The sequence below is a fragment of the Ornithorhynchus anatinus genome, chromosome 13 (assembly GCF_004115215.2).
Source record: "Ornithorhynchus anatinus isolate Pmale09 chromosome 13, mOrnAna1.pri.v4, whole genome shotgun sequence".
In the NCBI taxonomy this organism is placed as follows: domain Eukaryota; kingdom Metazoa; phylum Chordata; class Mammalia; order Monotremata; family Ornithorhynchidae; genus Ornithorhynchus; species Ornithorhynchus anatinus.
The window spans coordinates 18,853,533-18,876,037 of record NC_041740.1 but is presented as its reverse complement, the minus strand read 5'-3'; the positions used below and the strand labels follow the sequence as shown (position 1 = coordinate 18,876,037).

Genomic DNA, 22,505 nt, shown 5'->3' with positions numbered 1-22,505 from the left:
TTGAATACAGAATAATGAAAATATTGTAAGAAGTTTTCTAGTTGTTTACTTCTTATGTCAGATGTAAATAACTAGGAATAAATGTAGCAGAGAGGAATCAAAACTGTGATTTCTGGTCTTTTGAGTGTTTAGTACAGTGCTCTGCATACAGTAGATTCTTAAATACTAGTGACTGATTTTTGAGAACACACTGCATCTTTAGTTGGCAAATGTATTTATGCTCTTGATCAGTAGTGTTTCTTTGCATATAAAAATTATCCCCCACCAAATTATGTAAATAGGAAAAAAAAATCTGGGGCCAAAAAATTTGAATCCTTGGTAATTTTCATCTCTTCCCATGATCTGTTACAGGGTTGCCAACTTACCCTTAAAGTGGTATTGCGTAATTTTTAAACGCTTCAACAATTTATTATTTGAAAATTGAATACTTCCTTTGTGGTTAATTTGGGTAAACATACATAAAGTTGCTGAGATTTATTTCAGTGTACTGTACTAAACAAGAAGTCATTACTTTGAAATTGGATCCATGGATGATGAGTCGGAATGCTGTGTAACTACATTCTTCACGTCCGTTTTTCATCAAGATTTCCCACATGTAACTTCTTGGTAGAAAGCCAATTAAGAGTGTTGTGCTTTGTGTGTGTCATAGTTTTTCAGGGACTAGCGTGAGAATCTCTTAAGTCTGTAGGAATGTCAGATGCCATTGTTTTGAGCTAGCAGCTGTCTGAAGCTGTCTGATGGGATTTTGGGCAAAGCAATATAAAATTTTCAGGACCGTTTACATAATGAGGAGCTAGGACGCTGTCTGTGCATGCCCTTCCATGTGTTGGACAAGAAGAACATGAATCGCTTGATCGAATGCCCGCATATTAGTGCTCTGTCTTAAGAATAGTTTTGCAGTTCAAAGCCAAGTGCTTCTCAAGCATTAATTACATATTAATAGTATTTGCACCACGACAACCAACAGAACAGCCGTTCTTCCATTTAAAGTGGGCTAACACCTGGGTGCTTTTAAATCTTTATCAATTTTGAGGATTAAAAAATTCCTTCAAGGCATTTCAATTCCTGCAAAATTGTAAACTCCTCGAGGGCAGGGGTCTTGTATTCCTCTCCCCCGACCCACCCCATCCTTCCAATGTTTAGCACAGAGCTTTTAGGCAAATTGTATAGATTTTTCCCCAAAGTCATTTGAGTGGCCTACCAATTGTTTTGTATTTGCTGAGATTTTCTGACCCTTCACTGTTTTCCCCCTCTGTTACTGGGGTTGCCTCTGACCTCGTCCTTTATAGCTTTCTGTCCACATATGTCTTTCTCATGTCTTACCTTCTCTTTTTCCTTTCATCTGGTCTTGGGGGCCACTTCTTTATTCAAGACTCCTACAGGGTAATGCATACAGTGCCTTATCACATTCTGTGCAGTTGTGAACACTACTGACTAACCATTAATATGGCCTCACCTCCAGGCTGTATATTCCTTGTTACCATATCCATATGTTCTGCCCATATGATTACAGTGTAATGCATTATACAAGTGTACCCCCCACCATACAGCTGCAGTGTGTTTCTCAAAAATGGGGATATCGTGTGAGTGGCAATATCATGTAGTTTGTTTTACTATAGACTCGCATGTTATAAATTGAGAACTGTACAGAACCAATGGAAAAATAATAGGAAATTTCTTTGTATTATATGTTGTAACAGAAAGCATCCCTAAAGAGAAAGCAGCATGACATAGTGGAAAAAGCCCGGGCCTGGGAGTCAGAGGACCTGGGTTCTAATCCCAGCTCTGCCAGTTGCTTGCTGTGGGGACACTGGGCAAGTTAATAAATTATTATTTAATCTTTGTTAGTATTTCAGAGTATTACAATCCCAACCATACCTGAATAATGTAAGATGATTAGAAGTCTTTTCAGGAGGCTGCAGAAGGTTGTTTTGTTGCCTGGTAGTGTTTTTTCAACTTTAATAATAATATCTGTGTAGCACTTAGTGTGTGCCACACACTGTCTTTTTGTTAACCTGTTTGTCCAGCTTGGGTTGAACCAGTAGTCATCTTGTCCTCATAGAAGGCATCACAGTGACTCAACTCTTTCTGTCAGGGTCTTCAAACATTTGCTTTCTGTAAAATTGCTCCCACAAATCTTAGCTGTTGGTATGGAGACCAAAGACTTGCATCTGTTTAGGAATTTTGCAGTGACGCCTTGGTTTGTTGAAGCTGGATCCCCAGGTTGCAGACATCATGGGATGGCCATAATCCATCAATGAACCAACCAGTAGTATTTATTGAATGCTAACTGTATAGAGTGCTGTACTAAGCACTCGGGAGAATACAACACAACAGAGTTGGTAGACACGTTACCTGTCCAGAGTGAACTTTCAGTCTAGAGGGGGGAGACAGACATTAATAAAGATGAAAAAGTTATGGATGTGTACCTAAGTGAATTAGGGTGGGCCTGTAATGATTATGAGAGGAACTAAAAGGTGTGCTGTTAGAAAAAAGTTGAGCTTTCTCATGGCTCTTCAGGTAGCCATTCAGATTGGTGACTCCCTGTCTTTCCAGTTGCTAGCCCCAACACCAACCTTTTCTCTCCCAGCTTTAAAAAAAAAAATGGTATGTTAAGTGCTTACTATGTGCAAAGCACTGTATTAAGTGCTGGGGTAGGTACAAGCTTGTACTACCTTCCAGATACTGTATTAAGCAATGAGATACAAGTTTATCAGGTTGGACATAGTCCCTGTCCCACGTGGGGCTCACAATTTTCAACCTCCATTTTACAGTGGAGAGAACTGAGCCACAGAAAAGTGCAGTGGTTTGCCCAAGGTCACACAGCAGTCACGTGGCAGAGCTGGAATTAGAACCCAGGTCCCTGCCCTATCCACTAGACCAGGCTACCACTATTATTCCTCTATCCTTCACTTCCTTCACCTCCACAGTAGCAACCCCCCTCTTCTTTCAAAGACTCCCAAGAGCTCGGTACAGTGCTGTGTACACAGTAAGTGCTCAGTAAATACAGATGAATGATTGAATGAGATGTCCTTGACCTCGTAGTTGAGACTGAGACCTAAATGGAGACCCCATGGAGACTAGGTCTCCTGCTGCTTCCTGTGTTTCTTGTTCCGCTCTGACTACGTGCCAAGCACTTTACGAAGCGCTGGGGTAGATACAAAATAATCATATTGGATGCAGTCCCTGTCCCATATGGGGTTCACAGTCTAAGGCCCTCCAAAAGGTAATTTAAGCAAATAGTGACCATATTGCAACAGACCCAATGTGAGCCAGCATGGCGAGGACAAGAACTTGGCTGTTGCGTTGCTACTTGTTTCTTTTGAGCTCTCATGGGGGTTGATACCGTGTCATCTTCTCAAGTCTCACCTCTGGCTCGAGTGCCTGTGGGATAAGGAATGAGTAAGATTCCAACGAGAATGGTCAGGAGGCAATAAGGAAAAGAAGAGATGGAGAGAGGATTCGGTGGTGCCTTGCAGTGCTGTGGTCTCTTATCAACACAGAATATCCTAGCTCACCCTTGCTGAGGACATGGGTGCGCTATTTAGGGGTGACCTCCTATGACTTTCCGGGCCCTTTTCCCATTGGACCCTTAGGCTGTAACTTCCTGGTGGTTGCGAGTGAACACTAAGTCTGGCTTATAGTCTGGCCTGTCCTCCAACCAATTGTTCCCAGCCTAGCTGCTCTGGCACTTTGGGGAAAGCAGTTTCTGGCCTTTAGGCTACCTGGAACTTTCCCCAGGCTGCTATCCAGATCATTTTTCTACATCATTCCATGCATGTCGCTATTCCTCAAAAGCCTACAGTGATTTCTCATTCCTCTCCACATCAAATAGAAACTTCTGACCACTAGCTTTAAAGCACTCTATCAACACTCTCTCCCCCCTCCTCCTTACCCCCCCCCAACTGATCCTTGGTCTTTTCCCAGCACACCCTAGTTCGCTCACTCTGTTCCCTTCAAGCCAACCTATTCACAGTTCCTTATTCTCGTCTCTTCCATTGTAAATCTCTTCATTGCATCCTCCCTTCTTCCTAACACTCTCCATTTAAAACTGAAAGACCGGTGCCCTCCCCATCTTCAAAGCCCTTCTGAAATAATTTCCCTGAGAGAAAAATGTTGTCTTCTGATTCTATAATAATAATAATGATAATGATAATAATAATAATCTGTGGTATTTACTAAGTGCCAGGAGATGTACAAAAGGCTGGGGTTCGATTCAGAATAATCAGGTAGACACAGTCCCAGTCTGACTTGGAGTTCACAGCCTACCTTGAAACCCCCATTTTACAAATGAAATTGAGGCACGGAGAAGGTGAATGACTTGCCTAAGGTCACACAGCAGGCAAGTGACAGAGCAGGGATTACAGCCCCTGTCTTCTGATTCCCAGGCCCATGCTCTTTCTTTAGGTCACAATGCTTCTCTCCAACTTGCCATTTCAACACGTTCATGTCATCCAACCATTTAATAATTCTTTCTCCTCCTGTAGCACTTACGTACTCCATTGCTTCCTCCTACCTGAAATTTATTTTATGAGAATGTCAACTATTTGAGAGGTGTGGGATCATGTTTATTCTGTTGTACTCTCCTGAGCATTAATACAGTGCTCTTCAAACAGTAGGTGCCCCATAAATACTTTGGACTGACTCATAGATTCCCACACCCACTCATTTCTCTTCAGCCAGCTTACTTATAATAGCTTGGCCCAAACTCTTGTCATATCACAGGAGTACAAAGTATGGTTTTTGGGAAATTTTCCCAAAGTAAAAAAAAAATTGTTTTGGTTTTCTGCAAAACTGGGTCATGCCTCTATTTGTTTGCAACCACAGAAACTGGGGACTGGGGATACACATAAACTGTCCACCCTAATGACTCCCTTAAGGAGGCTATGCTAATTTGGGCCTATTGTGAAACCGTTTGATTTTAAGGGTTTGGTGGGGTCCATTTCCAAAATTTTCTGCCTGTCTCCCCAATTTGTGTCAGCTCCTTATGGGCAGGAAATGGGTCACTTCTTTGTTTTGTACTTTTCAATCATTTTGAATCATTTTCCAACAAAACAGTTCAGTCCAAGTTGCCTGACTTCTCCAGAACTTCCATTGGTTGCCCATCCACCTCCACATCAAACAGAAATTCCTTACCATTGGCTATAAATCACTCAATCACCTTTCCTTTCTACCTTACTGCCCTGATTTCCCACTACAACCCAGCTCTCACACTTCACTCCTCAGCCCCAAAAGCACTTATGTGTGTATCTGTAATTTAATAATAATAATAATAATTATTGTTGTATTTGTTAAGCACTGACTATGTGCTAAGAACTAGTGTAGATAGAAAAAAATTGGTTTGGGTCCCTGTCCCACATAAGGTTCCCAGTCTTAATCCCCATTTTACAGATGAGGGAACTGAGGCACAGAGAAGTGAAGTGACTTTCCCAAGGTCACACAATAGACAAGTGGCAGAGATGGGATTGGAACTCAGGTCCTTCTGACTTCCAGGCCCATGCACTCTCCATTTAGCCATACTCTGTTTATATTGATGCCTTTCTTCCCCACGTAGACTGTAAGCTCATTTTGGACAGGGAGCGTGTCTACCATCTCTGTTATATCAAACTCTCCCAAGAGCTTAGTACAGTACTCTGAACACTAACAGCTCAGTAAATACAATTGATTGATTAGGACAGTTCATTGCATCCATTGAGCGCCCAATAGGTACTATTGCTAGTGGCCTCATCAGCCTATTAAAAAGTAAGCCCACGTGGGGGTCTGGGTAACAATTTTCAGAGTTAGTATGTATTATTTGATAGTACAAATTGAAGAAAGAATTTCATTTTTGAATACTTTAAAACTTTAAAGTCAGAGCTACTCATTCAGTTTGGCCAATCTATTCAGCTTTGCTCTTTCAGTCTGCCCAGAGCCTGATAGACTCCAACTGTTGGTTTTCAAATCCCCACTTTGCCTCAAGCTGAATTGAGGTTGAAGAGTTTTAGGTGACAGTCATGAAATATCCTTTTTTGCAATATCTTAAATGCAAAAATCCAATGTAATAGTTTTCCCCAAAAGTGGTTAGTTTTTGAAAACATTGATAAATATATTTCATTATTACTCCTAGTCTGTATACAGTCACTTATGCTCCTATGTAGAGGCTTGTTCCTGAAGGATCTCCTGTTCATGAAAACCTGCATTCCAGTACTAATAAATTAGCGGTTTCAGTGGACATTGGGAAAAAATGTTTTTTTTTCTGACACTGTTTTGCATTATATCAAGACAGACATACGTTGTGGAAAGAATGTTCCCTAAATTCTTCATTAACATTCCTAAATGTTTAATGGAAATATGCTATAGAATAGTTGATTGTACCTCCTATACCTATTTTCCAACTACAAAAATGAGCTGATTACACTTTTCTTTCTCTTTGTTGAAGCCAAGAAAGAATATCAATATTGACAGATACCATTAACATGTTATTACACATTCATCAATAACACTGACTCATCACTTTCTTTTCTTTCATTATTTCCTCATCAATTTTAACTTTCTAAAATTCACTTTACCATTTTTTCCTGCATCTCAAATAGGCTAATGAGAAGCAGACAGTGTTTTAATGTTAGGCTTGCTAGCTTCTAGCTACCTAAGGGGGACTATTTGAGGTAGATAACTCATACCAAAGGAATATTAGACCTGGTATTGACATTTCAGGTAAATTATTCAACTACAAAATTTTTTAACCTTGTGAGCAGATTTTCTTCAAATAAGAATTAACTCTCCTGAAGAGGGTACTACTTGAATAATGGTGAACTTCTGATTTTTTTAAACGATACAAGTGATATGCAACAATACAGTTGTGTCCTAGCCAACAATAGTCCCGTTGCCCAGTTTAAGCTGTAAACAAAAACCTCCACAGTCATCCCAGTTGTTTTATTTGGAAGGTGTAATTATACAGAATTTTGTACTTCTGTCTGCTTTTGGGCTGTTTCACTGGTCATTGACACCTCCCCCAGGTTTGGTGACTCAGCTGATTCTTGGTCCTGAGAGGTAGTCCTAATCCACAAATAATCCCAAGACTAAAAAACCTCAGTATGTTTCAGGAGTAGCATACCATTAGCTATAACATTTCATCTTCTGTTCTCTAGAGAAACACCCTGGTCTAGAGGAAATACCACTGGGCTTGGAGTCAGAGGACCTGAGTTCAATTCAGTTCAATTGTGAGCCCCATGAGGGACAGTCTGATTACCTTGTATCTAACCCAGTGCTTAAAACAGTGCTCGGCACAGAGTAAGCACTTAACAAATGCCATCATCATCATCATCATTATTATTATTATTATCATATGATCAAATGTAACATCAATTGATTTATTCTGATTACCCTTTTGTCAAAGAATATTTATGTTGATTTCCGGTTAGAGTGATAGCTCATTTAGGGCAGGGAATGTATCTGATGCTTCTGTTATACTTACCCAGGAGCCTATTACAGTGCACTGTCCCCAGTTGGTGCTTAATAAATGCTATTTACTACTACTTTTGCGGAATGAGACCATGGTCTTGATTGGAAATTTCATCCAAAATCTGTGCTTGATTTTTTAAAACTTGAATTTTTTTTTGAAGACGGCTTCCCCGTATCCCCTGGTGCAGTGTTACTTTCCAGATAATTTCGATCAGTTTGATAGCTAATTCATTTCATTATTTTGTGATTCTGTCTAACACTGACATAATGGGACAATCAATTTTGGACATATAGTGTCCTTTACTATAAATGTTTATTTTCACAGGAAACTAAAGTTATCTTTTTTTTTTTTTTTAGGCTGGGCTCATGTTGTTTGTGCCCTATACATTCCTGAGGTGCAGTTTGCCAATGTTTCTACAATGGAACCTATCGTCTTGCAGTCTGTTCCACACGATCGTTATAATAAGGTACAATATGATTTACAAAGGATCTAAGAACTTTTGTTTTAGCATTATGAAAGCTTCATTTATAAGACTAACGACTAGATGAAATTGGAGCAAGGTAATTAAAATTATATTCAGTAATTCAAAAACCAAAAGAATCTCAATCTTTAGTCATCACCAGATTTCTTTGGAATTAATATACTTCTGTTAAAATATAAAATTAAATTTCAAAAATTCATTCAAAGATGAGTAGAAAGCACAATGTGATTTTTATATTCAGTGTGTAAGGTAAATTATTTAAGTATTAGGTTCTTAATTCTGGGGCCATTCTGACTTAAAACAAGAAATAAAAACATTTATAGAAACTCAGCTTTTTGAGTACTGTATTCGAAAGCTTAAAAGATTTTAAAAGCTATATCTTTTTCCTGTTTAGTCACTTGAATGCCCCTTTTTAGTAAGCTGTAATTTAAGATTGTAATAATAATAATAATAATGTTGGTATTTGTTAAGCGTTTACTATGTGCAGAGCACTGTTCTAAGCGCTGGGGTAAACACGGGAATCAGGTTGTCCCACGTGGGGCTCACAGTCTTAATCCCCATTTTACAGATGAGGGAACTGAGGCACAGAGAAGTTAAGTGACTTGCCCACAGTCACACAGCTGACAAGTGGCAAAGCTGGGATTCGAACTCATGAGCCCTGGCTCCAAAGCCCGTGCTCTTTCCACTGCGCCACGCTGCTTCTCTATGTATTAGCTTAACATTTTCTGGTACAATCACTAATAACAGTTTTTTATGTAATTTTTAATAAGATAAAGTTTTAGTGGTGCATTATGGTTTTATCTTGGATTCCATAGTAATGACAGGTTATTTCCCATTGTCACTCATTGTTATTTACTTTTATGATTGTCTCTTTTTTTTTTTTACCTTTCCTCTTCCTCTGTGAGTAGTAACTTTCTGTTATACTTGAATTTTTATTTTTAAGTTTCATTTTATTGGACCTTGGGCAAGTATTTTTTCCTAGCTCAGAATTTTTCTGGAAGTTTTTGGGATGGAGTGCTATCTCTTCATCTTTTTCCTGTTAAAGCTTTTTCTTTTTCAAATTTATCTGTATTCCAATTCTTCACTTCTACCTACGTTTCATTGAAAGTCATTAGCTAGATGACTAATACAGCTCACAAAGAAAAAGTCTTACTCATTCTTTCTACCATTTTGGTGGCAAATTCATAATTTTAACCTCTCTCTTGTTTTTGAATTGCAAAAATGTGGAGAAGTGTGGGAGCAAATACAGTAACTTCATGATAGGGTTGTCTTAGTAATACACTGACCTGGTCAATTGGAATTGAAGTCCCTGGGTGACTGAAGAAATGCTTGCTACCATCTGATGCTCTCTCAATCTTGTTCGTGAAACTCCAACTCCACCTGTTTGGGGTAGGAAAAATAAACCATGGAGGAGAGGAGAGAAGAGAGGCTTCCTGTTATGTTAGTTTTCTCTAGTCTGTAAGCTCTTTGTGGGCAGAGATCTTGTCTACCTTCTCTGTTTTACTCTCCAATGCATAGTACAGTGCACATTGTTAGTGCACAATAAAATACCATTGATTGATCTTGATTTATTGTTTGTGGTTACCCATACGCAAAAGCAAGAGTGCATTATTGGAAAGAGCATGGACCTGAGGGTCAGGGGACCTGGGTTCTAATGCCAGCTCTGCCATTTGGCTACTGTGTGATGCTGGACAAGTCCCCTCACTTCTGTGCCTTAGTTTTCTCATTTGTAAAATAGGGATTAAATACCTGTTCTCCCTCCTGTTGTGAGCCCCTTACGGGACAGGGGAGTGTGCCTGACCTTATTATCTTGTTTCTTCCTTAGTGCTAATACAATGGTAACAGATATCACTATAGTCATGAGAAAGGACAACTCTTAAAAACTAGAACTGAATGCTACAAAATTACATGGAACGCTGCCAAATCACAATCATCTGTCAAAGAAAGACTATTAAATTTTGGTTTATATTGGCATTTCTTTTTTAACCATTTTATAGGACATGTGGTTGTATAGAAGTAGCATGGCCTAGAGGAAGCAGCACAGGTCTGGGAGTCACAGGAACTGGGTTCTAGACCTGGCTCTGATACTTGTCTGCTGTGGGACCTTGGGCAAGTCACTTAATTTCTCTGTGCCTCAGTTTCGTCAACTGTAAAATGGGGATTCGATATCTGGTTTCCCTTCTCCTCCAGATTGTGATCCCCATTTGGGACAGGGACTGTGTCTGGGCTGTTTAATTTGTATCTTCCGCAGCACTTAAGACAGTACTTGGAGCTTAACAAATACCGTAACAATGACAATTGTTACTGTGTATAGATAAGGGTTAGGAATTATTTTGTCCAGTGGGACACTTAACACCTACAGAATTTCATGAGGTTGCCCAGGGCTGGGTACATACTCCTTAAGGCTGTTACAAGAAACATGATGTGGGAGGAGAGGATTTAAAATGCAGAAGTGACTGTCCATCTGCCAGAGGGGCCTCCTTTAAGTTGTAACTTTGTGTATATACAGTCCCTACATGTCATTGTTACAGGGCTGTGTCAATCGGGGGTCCTGGCTCTAATAATAATAATGTTAATAATGTTGGTATTTGTTAAGCGCTTACTATGTGCCGAGCACTGTTCTAAGCGCTGGGGTAGACATAGGGGAATCAGGTTGTCCCACATGGGGCTCACAGTCTTAATCCCCATTTTACAGATGAGGGAACTGAGGCACAGAGAAGTTAAGTGACTTGCCCACAGTCACACAGCCGACAAGTGGCAGAGCTGGGATTCGAACTCATGAGCCCTGACTCCAAAGCCCATGCTCTTTCCACTGAGCCACGCTCTAGTTCGGAGCCCACCACAATGAAAAGTACAGCTGCCTCTATGAATCCCTTGGCAGGCTGGAGTGACATTGGCAACCAGGATTTGTCCACTCCTGTTACAAATTGTGTGTGAGTGAGTGAGTGAGAGAGAGAGAGAGAGAGAGAGAGAGAGAGAGAATTGCTTCGTAAAAGGTTTTGTTTTTTTTTTTAACAAATGAAACTCTGAAATGAAGGAAATATATTCAACAACTGAAACATTAAAACTTTAACCACTTAGAATGAAATGTTCAAACATCTATTACTCCACATATATCAGTTTAACTTCATTAAAATATTTGAGGAGCACAGGATGATACTACAAACTTTTGATGCACTTTTTATCCTGTGAATTTGAAGATGATTCTATTGACAGTAAGATTTCTTCTTTGGGTGTGACTACTATGTAAAAGGAAAAAAAAAGTTCCCTAGGAATGCAAAAACTTCAGAAGCGATGACTTAGGGCTAGTTGGAAATTGCCAGTTTCAGAATTAAACTGATAACAGCAGATCTTATATGAACTCTAAACTTTTAGACTTGTACTCAGTCTTTAATCTGTAGGTATCTAAATTTCTTTCAGTCACGTAAATAAAGGTGAAAAAGTTGTGTTTGTGTTTTTATGAGGAAGTTGAATTGATTCAAGAAAAATAATGAGGCTGCTTTCTGTGGACTCTTAGTCCATTTGGAGTGGGCATATGCTCATCTATAGATCCACACCTACACCATTTCAAGTCAAGGCACAGCTCTGGGGATGGATTACCACCAAAAAGCAGCTGTCTGGGCTTGCTCCTCTGCTCGGTGTTGTACAAAGCTCTTTTATTTTTAACCAGATGATTGTCATTTACAATTTCATTGAGCTTCAAAAGTGAGACTCTATTATATGAAAAACCCACCCTTCTTATCTCAATTTTTATCTTGCTTCTTTATCTGCCTCTCTGACTCTGCTTGGGCTTTTTTGACCAACAGAGTGCCCAACATAGAAAATAAATTTAAGCTGTATCATCGTAATGAGTTATTAAGCTCTCGCTATGTGCAAAGCACAGCAGAATATTGTTGGTTAGGGAATTTACAGAGGGTGTAGAAGGCATGATCTCCACACATAAATATTTTCGGATTCACTCCTTGTACTTAGACTGAGAAACAAAAAAGGAGGCTTTCAGCCATCCAATCAATCAGTTGTATTTATTGAGCGCTTACTATATGCAGAGCATGTACTGGTAAGATACAGTTTAGCAGAGTCCTTAGATACATTCCTTACCCCCAATGAGCTTACAGTCCAGAGGGACCATCCAAACATTTAAAAGGAAGAAAAGAGATGTGAAATCTGGCCAGAATTGAAGTCAGAAAATCCCAAAGAATTCATCAACACTTCCGTGGCCCATCTTTCCATGAGGTTAGAGACTTCTTGTGAGGTGTAGCCTGCTGCTCAGAGCTGGAAAACCCATCTCTCCCACCAGAGACACAAGATGAGAGGGAGATTGTGTCTTTCTCTGCACAGCCCCCCCTCCCCCCCCCAAAGAGACTTGAGTTTGTCCAGGAACCACCCCTGACTAGAGTCAGCCCCATTGCTTCCCGGGAAATGTAGTTTCTCCTTTCTTTTTACCAACCTTCAACAGGACCTCTGATTGGATGTTATGAAAACACTCATCTCTCACCAAAGACTGACCATAATATAGCAGTCTAACAAATATTGTCTAATAGGGAGTGGCAAATCTCTAGGTGAAAATGAATAGAGTCGTTGCACAAGCAGAGATAAAAGTGGATCCAAATGAAATAAAATATATGTATGATTTATCATTGCTGAATTTGATGTAGGGATGATATGGCAAAGGTAGTGATTGATCGATCTGTTGGAGTTAGTCTTTTGTAGCTGTGAAGTATTAGGGCTTACCCCACCAATCAACCTTTGATTGATTGAAGTATTAGGGTTTTCTCTATGGTAATGGTTGTAAGGTTAACAAGAATGGTGCATATTTGTTACTGAGGAAGAATCAGTGAGACTTGGGTTGAATGTGGGAGACAAATGAGGGGTAGAAGTCAAAGATCACTTCACAGTTGTGAGCTTAGAGAAGGTAACAATTAGTTGAATAATGGTGGAAAAGGTCAGAAGAGGAGAGGGCATATGAGGGAAGGAGAGTCCAGTTTGGGGCATTCTGAAATTAAGGGATCAGGATGATGATTTGGTGACGGAATGAAAATCTAAGGCTTGAGGGCAGTTGAGAAGTCAGGGTTGCAGGTGTGGATTTGGGAGGCATTGGCATTTAGTTGGTAATTGAAATGCGTGAGTGAGTTCCCCAGGAGTGTGAGGATAAAGAAGTAGGGGCCCAGAGAACTGAGCCTGAGGAAACCCCTCCCCCAGTAAAATGGTAAGGACAGGAAGAGGAGCCCCTCTAGACTCTAAGCATGTTGTGGGCAGACAGGGAACATGTCTGCCAACTCTGTTAAGTTGGACTCTCCCAAGCGCTTAGTACAGTGCACTGTACACAGTAAGTGCTCGGTAAATACCAGTTGGTTGATTGATTGAGGGAGGCTCTTTGGGCTTTTCTTGATCTTGTTAGGAATTAATTTGAGAGGCCATCAGGGAGGTAGAGGCTTAGGTGGTGGGGGCATTGAGTGCACTAAAGGCTAGGCAGTGAGGCTGTTGGTTATTGGTGGAGGAATTGTATTGGTTACAATCACTGATGCCAGCATAAGTTTATAGCGTTTAAGTCCACGTGGCTTTGGTATTTATGCTAGGATTGTTCAGCTGTGTGAATGCAGGAGGAAGCCGACTGTACAAATGACTCAGGACTGGGGGTTGGGTGGCTCAGATCAGTGGAGGGACTGATCCAAGGAAATCCAGAGCTCTAGAGCCAGGCGTATGCTTTAACAGGGGTGTACTGTCAAGTCTGGAAAGGAGAGTGTTAGTAGAGAGCAGAAAGGATGGGGGAGGGACTACAGTTTGTGATAGATGGAAAGGTTCATGGTTGGACTAGTCTGTGAAGGTCAATTGGAAGCAGTGTGGCCTAGTGGAGAGAGTCTGGCGTGAGCATAAGAACGACCAGGGTTCTAATTCTGGCTCTGACACCTTGGCCAAGTTGCTTCACTTCTCTGTACTTCAGTTTCCTCCTCTGTAAAATGGGGGTTAAGACCGTGAGCCTCATGTGGGATGGGCTGTATCCAACTTGATTAGCTTGTATCTACCCCAGGACTCAGTACAGTGCCTGGTACATAGTAAACACTTGAATTCCATTAAAAAAAAGCAGAGAACAGGCTGAGAGGGATTATGACATCTCTTGAAACTATTAGATCCTATTTGTGGTGTAAAAAAGTGTGCATGATATATAGGGTTATTCAGTGTTATAGTGAAGTCTCTGGTAGTGGGACTTTAGATTTTGGCCTTTCCAGACTTCCTTTAATTTGTATTTATGGTTTTTATTAAGCAGTTACTACTGTCAAGCAAGCACTGTTCTAAGCACTGGGGTAGATACCAGTTATTCAGGTTGAACACAGTCCCTGGGGCTCATAGTCTAAGTAGGAGGGAGCTCAGGGTTTACTTTTGAAATACAGAAGAATGCTAGGGAGCCATTTTTGGAAAAAGGTGATTCTGGGAGGAGAAACTAAACTTCTTTGGTGGGAGTCTGATTGCAAGGCAGCAGCCTGAGAGGTAGGAAGTGCCAGTCACATCAGACTCTTGAAAAATTTCATAGAAACCATTAATAGCAGTGAACTCTAGCTAAACATCGTGCTAGGGAATGTGACATTAGCGGATGGCAGCTTAAAACAATCTTGATATTACATTTACTGGCCAATTTTGCCCTCTCTGGATTCCCAGCGGCATCTCTTCTTATGACCCTCAGAATGGTTCCAGTCTTTGCTTTTCCTTCTAAAAGGCTTCCTGCTGTTACTTTTTTCTCAAGGCACGAGTTCTTTAATATGTCTTTGGCTGCCCATTTTCTTTTAGAGCAAGAGAAGAGAGAAGGAGCCCAAACCCTCTTTGTTCTTCCAAGTGCCTCTTCTTCCCATAATTCTTTTCTTTACCCAGCCTCCTTTCTAGACATCCTCCCCTGTTCATCTCAGGACTCTGACAAGCCTGGAGACTTTCCATTTGGGGCTGAAAGGACCCAAAATGGTGACTTTCTGACCCCTTGATTCTTTGAAGTCTTATAGTCCCCACCTTTTTCTAAAATCTCTGCCCCCCTTTCACTCCCACACTCCAAATGAAAAGTTGGAATCTGTGCTTCATCTTCTCGCTTAGTTCCAGGGATTAAAATACTGCCCCAAAGTCCATTTTTTAAGGTTATTATTTGTTAAACTCTTATTCATTAAGTCTCCTGATTGCAAATGTAATGACATCACCAAGCTAGTATTTCTTATAAACCACAGGATTTCCTGAAAAATGAAAATGGGTCATTACTTCGTTAAAGTAGTGCAGGTAGGTTAGAGGAAGAAAATGTGTTGATGAGAGTCAAAATATAATCCCATCCAAGCATGCATTTTCCAAATCTCAGTCTTCCAGTATGGTCTTCGTGGGATACAAAGTTCAGAGTATAAGTGTTAATAGTGTCCATAGCGACTCAACGATTTGGGTGGGAGAGAGGAGGAACAGAAGGGGTAAATAGGTGGGTGATTTCTACTGTAGCTTTTCATGATAGTGTCTCATGATGACGGTGACCCATCGGACTTAATAGAAGTGTAGTAAGAAATTACCTAACTGATTAGGACTGCATTTGAATGATCAGCAACTAACTATATTGCACCTGGCCTGAATGGCATCATGGTAGTGGAAGTACTTGATTTAATTTTGTTAAAGTGTACTCTCCCAAGGGCTTAGTATAGTGCTCTGCTGATACTAAGGGCTCAAAAAATACGATTGATTGATTCATTTAGTTTAGTTGATTATTACTACTATCATGATATTTGTTAGGCTCTTACTCTGTGCCAAGCACCATTTTAAGCCCTGAGCACCATTCTAAGGTGCCAGAATGCCGATTGAATGAATGGCTAAATTGACCCATTTTGCACTGTTAATATTATAAAACTTTTGTGAGCAATTGAACTGGAAAGATGTACATTTTGGGGTACTTATAGGCAATACCAAGTGACAACACTTGATATGGAGTATGTGAGTTATATTAGGGAAATCAAAAATGGAGCAGCTGCTGCAGAACTTTGTTGCTGTGCTAATCCATGCAAGGCTCTGGCAGGAGTTATGTCCGGGAGGATGCAAGGAAAAGAAAATGGAAGGAATAGGAAATTAGGAGATAGGATAACCAGAACATGAAAATTCAAATAAGCAGGTGCTTTGCTCTCAGGTACCCAGCCCTGTTCCAGCATCAAGCACTGGGAAAAGAGGTACAGAGTCGATATTGAATATTCATTTCTTTTCTCCACTTGGCTCGTGATTGCTTTTTCACCCTCTTCTTCCACTCCCTTACCCTGCCAAGATACATAACTTAAGTCCCCTGTAGATTATAAAGGGAAAATCACTAATGCATTGCCTCATGATGTTCCATAGTTTAGAACTCGTTCTGTGATTGGTCTGATTTTACAATATTGCAGCCTTCCAGACCAATTTAATTTGAGCTTAGAAACGGTTATGGTGAGGCCCCAAGCAGTTAGGTTTGAAGTCATCTGTCAGCTACTCAGTCAAATGAAATTAACCAGATGACAAGCTTTGTTCTTGAATAATGATTTAGCATATTAGGGTAAATAAATCTGTATATTTGAAGCACTTTTTTTCTTTAAAGACATGCTATATTTGTGATGAACAAGGAAGAGAAAGCAAAGCAGCCACTGGTGCATGCATGACGTGTAACAAACATGGGTGTCGACAGGCTTTCCATGTGACATGGTAAGTATGTGCAACTTTTATGTAAGTAGAATTGTTTAAAGCTTCAAACTGGGGAATCCATGGTGTAAAGAGAAAACAGGTGGTAGAGGTGGTTAATTTTGTGTTCCTGGCCTAACAGAAAAGAGATGTCAGTTAGTGGGATGATGTTTTTAGATTGCACACTTGCCCATGGTCTGCTCATGCTTGTGGTATAATAGCAATTATGGTTAATTGGTATGGTTAAATGCTTACTATGTGTCAAGCACTGTACTTAGTACTGGGGGTAGGTAGATACAGGTAGTTAGGTCCCACAAGATGCTTTGCATAGTGAGCACTCAGTAAATACAATGGAGTGATTGAACATGACATGGTGGAGCTGGGCTTAGCCCCCTGTTCCCTGATTTCCAGGCCCAGAGTTTTTCCACTAGGCCTCACTGCTTCTCTTGGAAGCTTCTTTAGCTCGTTTCTTCAAGTGCCTTATCAAAAAGGACAAGCTATTTTAACCTCCCCTCCCATGGCCATGTCCCAGGTGCCTTGTAACTAGATTCCTACATGGAGGTGGCTGCCTTTTATCTCAACGTGATCTGCAGTAAAGCCCCATGCACCCCAGTGTGTGCCTAAACAAAAGTGTGAAACATGGAAACAATAGAACACATTTTAATCAACTTTAAAAATCAACACAAGAAACTCTAGTCTCCTGTCACTCAGCAGTTGGAATGTTAGTGTGCAAGATGAGGCAAGAATGAGGTGTCATCCACTTGAGTAGGAGCTGTAGGATTGAGGCGCCCCCCCCCCCCCCCTCCCCCCGTCAATTTACAAAGGCATTTTGATTACCTCAGGTTCTGACTGCCTGCCTCACACCAATTATTTTTGCCTGAATTAACAGAATTTGAACTGTCTTTGGATACACAGGTTTCTCATCATAACACTTAATTGCGTAGTTACCAGTGTGGAGGGAAGGCACGATTCAGTTTTTGAAATGCTCTTTCAAAAAAATCTTTGTAATGAGATCACTAGGAACAGAGGGGAAAAGTCTGCTTTCATTCCCCCTCCCCCCAAAACACACTCACACGTGTGCACACTCACATTCTCTCTCTCTCTCTCTTGCTCTCCCTCTTTCCCTCTACCAGTGGTAGCTGCTGGGACGCTGGCAAAGCTTCATGGGCGGAAGGCCAGCAATAATGGTTTGAGGGTGAAGGTTTAAACTGAAGCTGCTTCTGGGGTTTAGGTCAGGGTGGGGCTTAATTTTAAGCCTCATTAAACATGGTGAACATTTAAAACTTTTGGGGGAAAATTGATCTAAATAAAATCTATTCTTGGGAAAAAACCTAAAATGTCAGCCAAATGAGTATCTAAATTGTACCTGCTGATAGTAAAAAAATGCTTGGTTTACTAATGGATGGCAGGTTATATACTCACCTTTAAGTAGTTTTTGTCTTCATTAGAATTGTGGCGATATCGGTATGGAATGACAGTTTTTATTGATATTGCGTATTTGGTTTTTATTTTCAGCGCTCAGTTTGCAGGACTTCTTTGTGAAGAAGAAGGTAATGGTGCAGATAATGTCCAGTACTGTGGCTATTGCAAATACCATTTTAGTAAACTGGTAAGAATTTATCTTGAATTCACTATAATACATTGAGCTATATAAATGGGAGAGTAGATTGGAAAACTTCTTCTTAAAAAAGCAAGATAGAGGCGGGTGTTTTTCCAGAGTAAGGATTATTGAAACAAAAATGACGAAATTTAAAATTCAGTAATATGGGAGGTGAGCAATACTAGAAAATGTTGTGTATTGATTCATTTAAGGTATATATTTGGTAGAAGAAAAAAGTAGAGAAAATCTGTGAGAGTTCGGCATCTGATTTTACTAGCCATGCTTCACAGCCCCATGGTATTCAAGGGTGATTATCCAGTCCGTGGATTATCATTCCCCTCATCTCTCCCCTTTTCTGCGTTTGCCACTCATTAAGCTGGTTTACTAGTGGGAAAGGAGGTGAAACTTGTAGTGCTCCGTTCAGTGGCTTTGGGGGAGGGGGGGAGAATGAGGTTTGGTGGTGATCTCTGGGGTCCATTTGTCTGTGCTCTCCATCTCCGTTAGCATCAGTGTTTAAGCAATTTTATTTGTTCAGCCAGTCAGTACCTTCTTGCACCTTCCTTTTCATGACCATTGTTTCCTCTGTGCCGCAGTGTTAGACTATCAAGCTTTGTGTTTCAGAACTCTCATAACCCTCATTTTCTGCTCAGTTGCCAACTTGCCTTTTAATTCTTCCAGTTGAGGCTACCAACTAATTCTTGTTTTCTCTGTTATGCCAAGAGGACTGAGTGGCTCACACTTCTCTTTAGCTTCAGTTCATTAATTTCAATTGAGCATGAGTGTATGCATGATCGAAGCTGTATGATTCAGATGTTATCTTTTTATGGTCTAAATATGTCAAAATAGCATACATTGTAGTGTCAGCAAGTAATCCATCAGTCAATCAATCATATTTATTGAGCACCTACCATGTGCAAAGCACTGTACTAAGCGTTTGGGGGAGTGCCCTGAAACAGAGTTGGTAGACACGTTCCCTTGCCGATAAAGGCAAAATTGCTTTTTTAAAACTTTTTTTGGGAGGTAGAAAAAACTCGGGAAATTTTATTAGGGCAAAAACCTCTTTGCTTGGATAATCTTCCCGAAAATGGGAATTGTAGATCTGATATAGTAATGGAAGCAGTGAAGGAGATTTGAACTTTTGAAGACAAATATGGAACAGAAAGCTTGAAGTGCGTTTGATCATATGAGTCATCTAGAATATTTTGGTTTTCTGTCTGTGGAACAACTCTATTGATTTACAGTTGCAAGTGGTGTGTTTTTAATTTCTGGTTCATGATCAGCCCATTTCATAAATCCAAAAGCCTTTCATTTCAAAATACAGAACATCTTGGTTATGTCAAACTAAAGTTACTTCAGAATCAAATTTTGATTACCTAAAACTAGTCAATTCATCAACTTTATCGTGAAATTGCATACTCATGATACAGGTGTGGCTTAAGTGACTTAACAGAAATTGTTCATGACCTGTAAATAATGAGTCCTGACATTAATTCCTTTTCCTTTTATGCTGTGGTAGGTTAATAAAGACTCTAGTACAAGTTCGGGGTTAGTAGAAAATTGCATGAAGTTTTCATGAAGTAAAATCATGAAGTTGAAAGGCTACATGATTCACCATGGAGCCTCCTATAATTTCCCAAATGCACTTTGCCTTGGATTTTATTAAGTTCAGTGCATTTGGCATCCCTCTTCAAGGTGATCATCTTGTAGGGTTGAGACTTAAAAATCAGAAGGCAAAACCTAGGTATGAGCGAGTTTTAAAACCACAAATATATTTTCGTATCATCTTCTAAAACTTTGGTTTTAAATGCTTTAAAATATGGCATTTAAAAATGTCAAGTTTGGAGCAGGTTTCTTAGATTTTGATTAGCAATCTTGAATTCTGTCCAAGTAGCATAATTTTCAAAAAGGAGGGTGGTATTTACCTGATGTAAGGCATTAATTAAACCTCAGTTTAAATGGTTTATGCCTTTGAATGGATTTTATTTTTATATACATATACATATACGTATATGTTTTCTTTTTTAGAAAAAGAGCAAACGGGGATCTAATAGGTCATATGATCAAAGTTTAAGTGATTCTTCCTCCCACTCTCAGGATAAACATCATGAGACAGAGAAAAAAGTAAGTGGATTTGTTGTTGCTGTGTGTAGTAGCACATCTACATAGTAGCCCTTTTTAGTCAAAATTTTTACGGTTATTGATAGATTGACAGAATGGACATTTCTGAAATGCAGAACACTTCAACTAATATTTAATAGCATACGGAGAAGCTTGCAGTGAAATTGTATCACAGATGTGTGGGTGAAGCATGTTTTAAAAAAAATTACCTTCCTCCTCTTTATTTCTTCCCCATCCTAAACCCCATTATTGGGAAACGGTGTAAGTGTGAGCTCAGTTTAAGATGTGCTTGACTTCTTACACAGAATATTTACAATAATGTTAGTTTTTCTAGAGGGGAATTTGGTGAAATCTTTCAGCAATTCTGATGATGCAAGTTGACTAATTTGTAGCTTTGAATGTAAATAAATCTCTTACTATCTTTTTGCCTTTATACTAGAGAGAGCTTTGTTTGAAGTTAGATATGCTTGCTTGTTGGCATATATTTTCAGTGAGATTGGCAAACACCCTCTCTTGGATGGCAGAGTGCCCTGCCTTTCACATGGGAATTTTAATCTTTTAACAAAAAATGTAAAGAGCATGACTAAATACTAATTTGTCTCCCAGCTGTCTTACTCTTTTTATACTATACTTCGATTTTAGTTTAAGGAACACATGATTGTAAATTGGAAGTGCTTTAGTTGTCTTCTACCAAATTTGCTATTTGTTTTTCATTGTCTTAATTAGAAGAATAGATAATGGCCTACTATACAATTACTTTTAAGGATTCAAAGGACCACTTCCTTTGTTTTCTGTTCAAAAAAAGATGAAATGGAATTTTCTTTGATTTTTACATTATGTGGAAGGGGAGAAGATCTGGCAGTTTCTCTGAAAATGGATTATTAATGAAATCAATAATACTTGCCTACTGTTTCATTAATTAAGGGTATTTGGGGACCCAGGTTTGCATATCCTTTGGGACTGTTATAGTCTAGGTAATTTTCTGTAGTTTGGGAAATTGAATGTTCACAGTGGAGATTTTGAGTTTTATGAGCCTTCTTTCAACCTGGAGCGGATTTGTGGCCTTTTGTCTTTTTCAAAGTGACATTTAGAGCCATTGCCTTTTTTTAAGTGAATATACTAGTTATAAGTGAATTCCTCTTTTTCTCCATATGGAATTGGCTTGGTTTGTTAGGTTTATATTGGTAGGATGGAAACGTATTATCCCATCTTATGTGCTTGGATGAAGAGAATGGTACCCATGGTCTCACTCTTTTCAGGTTTATGAAATCCTGAGTATCCTGAATTGGGACAATGCAAAGCCTCCCCTATTCAGGCTCAGGCTGGTCCCAGCAGTTCATAGAGCAACTTCATTCTGTAGGGCTCCTCATAATGGGTTTCTCACAACTTCTGGTCAGAATCCTACCTAAAACTTCATTTCCTCCAGGAAGCCTTCCCTGACTAATCTTTCCTTTTCCTAACCTACTTCCCTACTGCATCACCCATGCCCTTGAGTTCCTACCCCTTAAACTCTTAGGTATTCAAACCACTCCCCACACCCTCAGCATTTATGTCCATCCATATTTTTTCCTGTAGTTAATTTTAATGTCTGTCTCTCCTAGATTGTAAGCTTTGTGAGAGCAGGGATCATGTCTATATTCCACTGTCCCCTCCAATCAATCAGTCAATAAATGGTATTTATTGAACATTTACTCTATGCAGAGCACTGTAGTAAGTGCTTGAGAAAGTAGAGGATAACAGAGTTGGTAGAAGCTGTACCTGCTCACAAGGATTTTACAATCTCCAGGCAGAGACAGACATTGAAATAAATTAGGGATAGGGGAAATGGAGTAAGAATATTTACATAGTGTTGTGGGACAGGGGAGAGACTCACGGTGCTTAAGGGATACCCATTCAAGTTCATAGTTGATACAGAGGGGAGAGCGGATAGGAAAAATAAAGGGCTTGGTCTGGGAAGGCCTCGTGGTGTCTTGGATCAGTATGCTAGCAGTTTGGATGGAGAGGAAAAGAGGGATTCTAAAGCTGTTATGAAGGTAGAACCAACAGGGTTTCGTGACAAATTGAATGCGGGAGTTGACAGAGAGATGAATTGAGGATAGTGCCAAGGTTACAGACTTTGATATTGGGAGGATAGTTGTGTTGTCTACAGTAGTATGAACATAAAGGATAGGACACAGATTCTGGGGGAAGATGAGGGTTCTGTTTTGAACATGTTT

At 39.8% G+C, this 22,505-nt stretch overlaps 1 protein-coding gene across 3 annotated transcripts in view; it reads left to right on the top strand.

The window, feature by feature from the left end:
- Positions 1–22,505, top strand: part of MLLT10 (MLLT10 histone lysine methyltransferase DOT1L cofactor) — a 151,788-nt gene that overhangs the window by 31,855 nt on the left and 97,428 nt on the right. For 2 of the 3 annotated variants that reach the window (XM_029078345.1, XM_029078350.1), the window contains exons 5-8: positions 7,798–7,907; positions 16,492–16,595; positions 18,087–18,180; positions 20,197–20,292. In XM_029078345.1, the coding sequence (XP_028934178.1) occupies positions 7,798–7,907; positions 16,492–16,595; positions 18,087–18,180; positions 20,197–20,292 (404 nt within the window). The remainder of the gene's footprint in view (positions 1–7,797; positions 7,908–16,491; positions 16,596–18,086; positions 18,181–20,196; positions 20,293–22,505) is intronic. The other variant, XM_029078348.1, reaches the window with a different exon arrangement.